We start from the raw sequence: 10474 nt of genomic DNA on the forward strand, positions 1-10474 counted from the left end.
GTTATGTGCTGTTAGCAGCTTAAGACGGTTCTCCAAATACAGTGCATTTCTTTAACCGCTATGATGTATGTGTTTCTGCTGTCTGAGGAGGAGAGAGCAGAGGACCATCAGTCTTCATTAAACATGGTCTGGCAGTGAGCTATAAGGTAACAGCCTCTGATGGATGGCACCTTTAAGTTCCCATTAAAAGGTGAGCATTGCTCATAAGCAGCTTCTGATTAAACACCGTGGCTGGGAGCGGTGAGCCGTCTGCTGCACATAGACAAAAGCTTGTGCTTCTCTCTCAGGCTGCAACACTCAGCACAGGCCCTTCAGCAAACACCTTTATTTTCGTTCCCTCTCTTTCTCTGTGCCCACAGCTTATTTTTCATCAAGAACAGGACATTGGGAGATGATGACCTCAGATAATCGTGAGTAGCCCTAATATGTTACATGATGAAATGCTTATGAAATGCTCGCAGCACTTCACCTGATCACTAAAGTACTCTGTTTGCAGAGGTCCGAGGGCGCTCCTCTTCAGAGACCACCCTATGAGGCCCAGATTTCCCGACAAGGCGAGGACAGGGGCAGGCTTTGACTTGCTGAGACGGTTCAGCTTTTTAAAACTCCAAGAAAAGGGACTGTTCTTACAAACCCTGAGAGGCAAAGGTCTGTCTTGTATTGAGAGAATAAGTGGATTAATCAATCAGTTGTTCATCAGCCAAATAATCAGCGGCTATGTTAAAAATTATTAGTCACGTTTTCATATAGTCCCTCAGCTCCAGCTTCTCAGCTGTGGGAATATGTTGCTTTTCTTTGTCTTATGTGAAGGTGAACATGAATATACCATCAACTCAATATAATTTCCATTATCAGTTAAATTGCCAATTATATTCTACAGTGAACTGATTAGTCTACAAATTTGTTTGTCTACAAAACTTCATAAAGTAGGCGAAAAAATAGTATATAGAGATATTTAGTTTTAAATAAGATAAGACAAAGAAAAGAAGCAACACCTTTCAGCAGGAGGTTAGTCCAGGAAATGTTCTGCATCTACCTTCAAAAAATGACAAACTATCACTTGATTCTCTGAATGTGTCAAGATTATTTGACAAATTATTAATCAAGAAAAATTTGCAGATTAATCATAGATGAAAACAATAGTTGTCCACGCCATCAACAACATTAGATGGACAGGTGGAGGTGTTGGACAAGCTATGTGCCAACGAGAACAAAACAGGATTTATCGAGTCGATTACAGGTAGGCGGAGGTAAACTAGTCCCTCCCCTCCTCCATCCACCTCTCTGCCCCGCCACCTCTCCTCTCCCTCCAGATGAAGGTTAATGATGAAGGACGCAGCAGAGGAATACAGATATGGGAGACGTGGATGGATGTGAAAAGATGGAAACCCTATGGGAGCAGGTGTGGTGGGGGACTAACTACAGTCCGACACACTTGGTCATTGGTGGTTGTTTGTTACCGTCAACAAATCCAACGCTGGATATATCCGACTAACACAGGCTGTGTGTTGCAAAGCCTATAGGTCTTCTTCCTCAGTACCACAGAGCTCCATTGTACAAACAAGTGTAACAGTGGCACTGGGAGACATTTCCCTTCATCAGGGCTGCAACTAACAATTACTTTGATTAGCGATTTTATGTGCTGACTGTTGAAAATGTTGAAAAATAGTTTAAAAACGTCCGATTTAACTTCTAAGGGCCTAAAATAACTCATTCAGATTGAGAGCAAAACACATTTATAAGACAGACAAAAGGTCTTGAAACATTTTGGCATTTTTTCATGAAAAATAAAGGAGGCTATCAATTATCAATCAGTTTGCTTGTTTAAGAACCCAAACACCATTTATTTTCACTCAATGCCACACATGTCGCCACCTCAAATAGAACCAAATGTGGATTAATCTATCACTGAAAATAGTCCCCTAAAAACGTTTCGAAATGCAGAAATGAAAAAGGGAAATCATCCAAATTCATTGTGGTGTCTGTCGTTGACCTGGAAAATACCTGGGAAGAACTCCAAGAGTTCAACCAGCAACAACAACAGGAAAACTGATTCAGCTGAAGGACATATACAACTAGTGCCGCTGTTACCATCTCTTTCTTCACTCTTAATTTGATTCAAGTATGCTCAATGTAGTGTAAAATCGTACTTCAAAGTGGCAGGGTTAGCCAGGGGCGGGCCTCATGCAGGCATTTGCATCAAAGCAATCGCCCGATGTTGCTCCAATAAAAATCGATCTTGCAGAGCAGAAGCATATTGAGGTGCTATGCATACGCCATTAATGCTGATCAACAACCTAAAAGCCTGAGCACAGTGTCTGCAGCATTCCTGCATTCCTCCTGCCAATTCATTGATTCTTCATAAAATTGCAGATGAGAGGGCTAGCCGGCAGTAAAATCAGTGTATACAAGACGCCCGAGGCTGCATGTAAGCGTCAATGTGTGTGTGCGTGTTTGTGAGCACAAACTAGTGCTTTGATATGTTTATAACATCAGAACACGGAGGATCTTAAAGCTTGTTTCTCACAGAATTGTGATGTTGGACTAAGATAATAAAGTTCTATTATAATAAGTATTATTGATCATCTTTATAAATTAATATGAGATAAGTTGTTTCAGCTCTAGAAATAGGGATGCAACTAACTATTTCATTATGAATTAATCTTCCAGGTTTTTTTGGCAATTAATTGATCATCTTTTTATCCACATATTAACACAAAATAGTAAAAAGAAAAACATCAAATTTTCTAGAGCACAGGTTAGTTAAAAACTGTCCAAACTGTTAAATCTAAAGAAAACCAATGACAAGTAGCATGTCCTTATATCTAGAAAGCTGAAACCAGACAGTGTCCTGCATTTAAACTTTAAAAATGACTCCACTGATGAAAAGATTCTCAATATAGTTAACAATTAAATGTTCTGTGAGACGATATCATATAAATAACCTGAGTGATTCTGAACCGAATGACTCCGACCAGCCAAGATAAAACAATCAGCAGTGTATCAAAGAAGAATTTCTTCTGTGGATGAGGTTTTAGTATGAAAAGTGTGACACAGAACAGAAAACTGTACTTTGCAAATCATTTCCCTGACTCAAAACACCACCTGAGTTTGTTTTTTACTGTTATGTCAAGAGCTGAAACTATAGCAACAAATCCACATTTCTATTTTATGCTAGTTAATACTGCTCCTCTTCTACAGTTCAGATGTAAATATATATTATTTACTTCATTTATCTGTCAGCAGGATTTACTTTTCAGATCAGAATTTTACATAATAAACTAAAAAAAGCACAGTCAAATCTTAAACCAGTATTTGCTTAACTTTGTGCCTTGAGGCTCCTTGTTCTGAGTAGTGAGCAGCTTCACCAAAAATATACATTTGTGCATCAGAACCTTGTTTTCTCATCCTTACTCTCGTGTTAATCATCTCGTGAGCCCTCAGATTTATCTGGTGACCCTTTGGGAGGACACCACTCCTTGGTTGGGACCCAGTGGACGGAAAGAGTGAACTGTGTATGAAGTAGTTTATACTGCCTTCACCTAGCAGCAGTAAAATTATAGTTACACACTGATACATCAGTATTATCTGTCAACTATAACAACATAGGACCTTTTACTACGAGAGGAGTAGTTTTACTTTTGATACTTTAAGCCCACTTTGCCTCACACTTGTGTACTCCTCACTTAAGATTTTCAAAGGAGGACTCAGAGTTTAGATTACTGCATTAATACTTTAAGGGTTTTGTATTTCTTCCCACTGAAAACCAGGAGGTCGTAATGCTGACTGCAGAGGGAGTTAACTTGTGTTTGGACGCCGCACCTCATTGGATGATCAGTGAGCCAGAACGTCCTTTAACGGAGCAGAACAGGTGAAGTTTTGCCTGGACTCTAGTTGGTCTCATTCCAGCGATGACAGAAGTGCACCAGAGAGACCTGGTGAGATTTCACTGTGTGGTGAAACTATGCAACGCTCCCGGCAAACCCAACCTCACATCTTACCACAGAGACGGAGTGGGGCACTTCTTGAATATCACATGACGGGACGTGGGGAAAACTACAGATACATTAGATCTTGGTGGACGTGCTGCAGACTACCACTCCCTATCAGCCCTCTCTCTGTGAAGCAACAGGCCAGTGACAGACCTGAACACAGGGTCTCAAATTCTGCACTAAAGTGAACAAAAAGATTGTTATATTGATGTTAACTTAGTTAAAATCATTTCAGGGGCAGGGTACACACACACACACACACACATACACATTCAATCTAACCATTTTCCCCATATTTGTTTACATTCAGCAAATTGGAACCTTCTGGCAGGTTTTTCACTGATCTTTGCTGATTTATCAATGTTTCATGGTGGACAGTAGAGATAGTATTGTCTTCTGCAAGTGTAAATCACTGTTAATCTATAAATATGTCTAATATGTCAGATTTCTTAGTTATGACTCTGAGAAAAAAGTATTTTTTGAAGTATTTTGAAGCACAAATTGAGCCTCTTTAAGATGTGCACTTTAGATACAGAAAATAAATTCAGCGCTGGAACTCCTCAGTCAATTTTTTAGCCTATATTGATGATGGCTCAATCATCTCAGTAATTGTTTACATAAAAAATGACCAACTATTCTCCAGTTTCACCTTAGAATTTGCTGCCCTTGTCTTTTTAATGATTGCAAGCAGAAAATATATTTGAGTTCTGGTCTGTTTGTTGGATGAAATAACTAATTATAAGGGCGCAGGTTGTTTATAACATTTTTCACAGATTGAAATTTCAGTGAATAGAGAATAATTACCAGATTCATCTATAATAAAAAAAAAACTCCCATTATGAGCCCCATGCGAAAATTAATGTTCTTAGGTCATTGTAAAAAAAAAGCTGTATTGTGTTTTTTTATTAGAGCTCAGCCTGCAACTATTTTGATAATAAAAAAATTCTTTGCTACAGCCTCCGTTATGGTTCTAAATGTTAATACTGATCGTTCTATTATTATAAACTGAACATCTTGGACTAAATAAAGACGTTTGAAGATAATCTTGACATTTTTCAACCAAACGATTGATCCACTAACAAATGAGTGGAGCAACCATCTTTCATCTCTTGAGGTGCTTTCCCTGCTGTTCATAAAGGGAATGGGGGGAGGGAGGATTCCAGTTTCATTGACAACAAACACTGCATATTAGCAGCATTGATATTCTAGTGACTCTTCACCTGATACAGCAGGTGGAAGAACAGATGAAGCGTCAGATTAAGTGTGAGAAAGCTTCAACTTGACCTCATGGCAGGTAAAATGTGACCTAATAACCGAGTAGCTCGGGTAGCAAACAAATTACAGCATTTGTTTCCCACCGCATATAGAAACCATGTATTTCATCGCTTAGGTAAATGTAATGGTGTACATTACTTTACATATTTCCCCCCCTGTTATGAAGTTGTTTTGTCTGAACGCATGCAGCTTCTCCTACTGAAATAACCATGCTCAGTGCACACATAAACACTGCAGCCTATACTTCAACGAGTCGCCGAAGCCTATACTTCAGCTGAAACCTACACGTCAACATCATCGTGCATAGATGGAGATGGGCTTCCGTCATCGAGGACTGAGAGACAAACTCTTTCTGCGATCTGAAAGTGGTTCTTAACCCTTCTAGTGCCACAGTAAAAACAAATTATCAGAAATATAAATAGTAAGGCCTCTAATGGTGAGCACAACACTAGAATCCTGTCCAGGACAACAGGTCATATTAAACAATGATTCATTTTGAGGATATGCCATTTTTCTTTGATATAAATTATTTTATTAATGATGTGGCAGGTTCTGGACTCATCATTGGGAGAAAGGAATAGTATGTAGCTATTGAAAGCTGTCCTGAGTGACAAACAAATGATAAATTAAATCTTAGAGACAGATCAAATGACAGCGGTCTCTATATTCAACACATCAGTGGAGGAAATTTTGTGATAAAAGTATTTAGAGGAACTTATCCTTGTACCTCAGATATAGTGTTGTGGTGGTTAAAAGCTGCTAAGCTCTGATTATGATATAAAGCCAGTTATAATGTGCTCTGTTTATCTGTTCCCTGACATCAAGGAATCTTAGCACCAGTTTCTGCAAACAGTTTTCTGTTTTATGACCCTCAAGTGCAAACTGAATTAGATGAAAGCTGCTGCTCTGCATGAATCTCACAGCGAAGTGACTGGTCTTCCTCTGAGGTTCTCAAAATGATATGGATGATGTTGAATCAGTTTCAATAAGGTGTCTGAGCTTTGTTTGGTAAAGATCTAGTTTGGTTTGGAGGCTGTAAAACTCTTTTTTCTTACTCACGCATTCTCTTTTTGAACCTGAATTAATTGCACCCTTAAGTTCAAACGTTTTTCTCCACCCTGCCTTTTATGAGCTATGAATATTTGACTGCCACAGCGACAGGATTTGATTGCATATAGAAAATAAAAAACAGAATAATGTAACCTCACTTTATTAATTATTCAGTGAAATTTGATGTGTAAGGTCCTTGACTTAGACTTCTCACTTTCAATTAAAAGTTAAAGCCAATTAAACCATTCATGTCCAGTTGTGAAGGAAAATTGAAGGTTTTGGCAATATTTTTTTTGCTTTTTAACCCAAAATTTTAACTTTAGTATCAAGACAAAGAAAAGAAGCTTATTCTTGCATTTAAAAAGCTGGAAACATTTCATCATTGGACTTTTTGGTGTAAAGGAAATCACCTGAAAGACAAATATTGGACAAATCTCTGCAACAAATAAACACTTTTGTTATAGTTTGGTGTCAGTGGAAAAGCTTTATTAAGCTCATGTCTCAATTACATCACCACGAACTATGACACTGGTTCCAACCAGGGGATTGAAGAAGCCCTCGAGTCTGAACTCAAGAAGCTGCAGTATTTTCTCTTGCAAAGGAAAAAATAGCTTCCTTTATCTTTGCGCTGATTAACAGCGAGGGTTTGCTGTGGACAGTCCACACAGCAAATGTGTGCCAATTCATTTCCTCAAGGTCTGCAGCGAGAAAACCTCCCTGCTCTGGTACAGCCCACACATGGGGAGATTACATCTTTTATTTATCACTTCTTGGCTCTATTTTTCCAGCAAATTCCAGGCTGGAGTGCAATCAGCCAAGAAACCCTCCCTGTGTGTGTGTTTGTGTGTGTGTGTATGTGTGTGTGTGTGTGTACTACTGTTATTCCTCTTTGTAAGCATGCCCACCCCCCTCATTCTGTGGAATAACAACCCAGATTCAGTTTCTTCCCAACAGAAACATTTCCCAATATGTGGGAATATATTAAAGGCCTCTCACTTTGGCAGGACAGAGGTTTGTGTGTGTGTGTGTGTGTGTGTGTGTGTGTGTGTGTGTGTGTGTGTGTGTGTGTGTGTGTGTGTGTGTGTATTCCCTGTGGCCCTTCAGTGAGTACACAAAGCCCACATGAACCTCCTGCATTTAAAAGTGGTTGGAAAGAGGGGCGGGTCATGCAGAAACTCATGTGCTCAGATTGCATTACCATTCAAATTAACCATGCAGAGTAATGGGATTACAGTCCTCTGTGAGAAGGTGTTCCGGGCCCGCTGAACTCACAGGTGACAGACTGCAACACGCTGAAAGACTCCCGGCTGACCACGCACTGATAAAGGCCGCGAACTCAAGCCCGTCTGCATTAAAGTGAGCTATCTCTTCAATTCAACACCACATCTGCTTCCCTCGCTGCCAAGCACACTCTGTCGTCTTTTTCTTTTCAATTATAGATACACACACAAAAACCCTGAACCAACTGGCTGCAGACTGGTGTGAATCGTGGCCCATTTAAAAGAACCGTCGAGCTCAATACGCTTCCTCCTTCCAAATCTCCTCTACTTAACAAGGGAGTGAAAAGATGCTTTTGTTTGCCTTCCTTTTGGAGGCAACAGGAAGCTTGAAAGACACAAATGAACATGAAAATAGGAACAAAGTGCCAAATTCACAATAGGAATGCTGGGTATTTGATATGTGTGCCGAGTGATTAAAATCTCAAAGAGGGCTGTGCTCTGCTAAAGCACAGAAAAATAGGGGATGGAGAAAGGGGGGTGCAACTAAATGACATTGAATCAAATGTCGCTGAGTCACTGATTCATGTTGTTGCTGTAAAAGTTGAACTGTCAACTCAGCACACAAGTGTCTGTTCCTGTTCATCCACGCCTGCTATCAGAGGGGTTGGAACCACGTCAACTCTGATGGTCTGCTCTCGTTTTAGCCTCAGAGTTCATTCAGTCCTGTAACTGTTATTCTGGACTAAAAAAAAAACATTCCACTAATAACATACTGGAGCTGCACTTGGTCTAAATATATTACAACAATAATGTGAGACTGCATATTTGACTTCTCCCCATTTCAGCAGTTCACATTTATTAGCTTCTGGCTGCAGCTCAGACTCCACACAATGTGCCCATACAATTATCATTCAACAGCATCTCGATCGTGCCACACAGAACAACTCATTCAAAACGAATGTGTGTCAGTTGAGACCCAACCCAACGCTGGGCACTTCCCTTATTACTCAATAGCTTTATGTAATCATGTTCACACTGATTTTTCAGAGTTCATACGGTGTGTTATTGTGGATTCTGGATGCAATCGGGTGAGCAGACCAGGGAGGAATTGGGACATTAAATACAAAACCACATCCAAATGCAAATGTTAAGTCTTGAAAGCTCATTTAAATGAATGTAGGGGAGTGCAGACACATTCGTTTTAGGTGCTTTCTAATGCTATAACAGCTTCCTCAAAAAAAACCTTTGGGACTTTTGTGTCACACGCTGACTGTGTTTCACATTGTCGCCTGTAAAGCAGCAGCAGACAGAGATGTGTGTACGTCTCTTCTCTCTCGGACGGTTTCTCAGTGGATTGTGCTGGGTTTGGGGCAGTGGTGGGGATTCCCGTTTTGTTTGAAGCCACAAGCTTCATTTTCCACGCAATTAGTGGAGCTGGAGGCTTTGTAGCCTCCCTGCATTTCACATTCAAACTGCCCCCGAGCAAAACAGGATTTAAATGCCCCAGCCACACATTGCTATTCATGCAGCCAGCAGATTTAAAGCCCCATTGTAGCCTCTGTGTGCCTGTCGCCTGAACGCTTCTCCCTTTGTTGTCACAGCCTGTCACTTCATCCGCCTACGTTCCTCTCGTCCTCCACATAAATGAGATTTAACTCAGCCCGTGCTGTGTGTTTTTCTGGCTGGTTTAAAGCCGTGTACGGTTGTATTTGCACTCGGCGTGCCCGGGTCCCATCGCATCACTCACCGACTTGCAGTACGTTGTCCACGCAGCCGCTCTCCAGCAGACCGATGCCCCGTCGGAACGGCAGCCGCGTGTCGTCTCCGCTCTCCCCGCTACTCGCGATCTCCTCCCCGCCCGTGCCGAACGACGAGTACATACAGATCTCTCGCTCGCTCCTCGGAAAGGACCAGTACACGATCCGCCTCTGGACGGGCTCCGGGATCCTCTCGAAGCGCTCCTCGACCCGCTGGAACGGCCACTTCTCCGCGACTCTCCGCGCCGCGATGTCCAGCAGAGTCTCCGGGCTGTGGGTTTTGCTCGAGTCGCCCTGAGCGGCGGAGGAGCCGCCGCACGGCGCCCACGCGGCCCGCTGGCCTTGCCTACATGTTGCGCCGTATCCCGGTCTACAGCAGAGCCGCTTGGCCGGGGGCTGCTGTGCGCGCTCCGCCATGATAGCTCCGCTTTAACGGCGACGGAGGAAGTCAACGCAGCATATGAACGTGGATGGGGAAGAGAAAGCGGCTGCCCACGGCTCGGTTGTCGGCCGTGTATGGCCAAATCATCCTTTTAAGGGAACATGGAGGCAGGGCTTCTCCGAGCTTGTCAAACCCCTTTGTTGACAAATGAAGGAGAGGCGGGGTCTGGCCGCTGAGCTCCGTGAGGGCGGAATTCCCGCACGGCCGCTAATCCTTTGTGAGCCCCGAATAAAAAGCTTTAAATGGCGGGAGGGGGTCGCTGTAAGAACCAGCGTTCCTTCTCCCAGGCGCTGGGGTTTTTTTTATTTGACCGGCGAGCTTTCACGGATATTACAGCCGGAGAGGGGAGGCTTTGTGCGGCCGTGGAGAGGAGCTGGAGTCGGGCTGAAGTGAGCGCTCGGTGCCCGTAGGGGAGGGGGGGCGGTGATTGGCCTGTCAACACTGGAGCCTCGTGGTTTGGGGGGAGGGGGCAGTGAATGCGTCTCCGCCCCGTGTGACGTTCAGGTTCCGCAGGAATGTGGGGTGCTGTCTGATGAAAGCGCGGCTCATTATCGGGAACACGCACAGAGAGCCGGTGTGTGTGAGAGCCCGATGATGAGCAGGAGAGCTGCAGAGGCAAAGCGGAGAAATGTCCCCGAAGAGCGGCTTTAATAATGTGGTTAAACATGAGGAGATCACACAGTGAACACATGTACATGGCCGGAGAGGCAAGACACTGCTTTATTGGAAACCTGCCCC

General features: G+C 42.7%; 1 protein-coding gene and 1 long non-coding RNA gene across 2 annotated transcripts in view; one reads left to right on the top strand and one right to left on the bottom strand.

Annotated features, from left to right (window-relative positions):
- The window catches only part of zswim6 (zinc finger, SWIM-type containing 6), a 41555-nt gene extending 31433 nt beyond the window's left edge, over positions 1-10122 (bottom strand). The window contains exon 1 of the mRNA XM_020082336.2: positions 9285-10122. Within this exon, the coding sequence (XP_019937895.2) occupies positions 9285-9711 (427 nt within the window). The 5' untranslated portion in view covers positions 9712-10122. The remainder of the gene's footprint in view (positions 1-9284) is intronic.
- LOC138405406 (uncharacterized) lies at positions 50-626 on the top strand. The gene is made up of 3 exons (XR_011239155.1): positions 50-190; positions 360-410; positions 497-626. It is a non-coding gene; the product is annotated as an uncharacterized lncRNA (long non-coding RNA).
- Positions 10123-10474: the final 352 nt, after the last annotated feature.

This window comes from Paralichthys olivaceus, chromosome 18, assembly GCF_024713975.1.
Source record: "Paralichthys olivaceus isolate ysfri-2021 chromosome 18, ASM2471397v2, whole genome shotgun sequence".
Lineage (NCBI taxonomy): Eukaryota > Metazoa > Chordata > Actinopteri > Pleuronectiformes > Paralichthyidae > Paralichthys > Paralichthys olivaceus.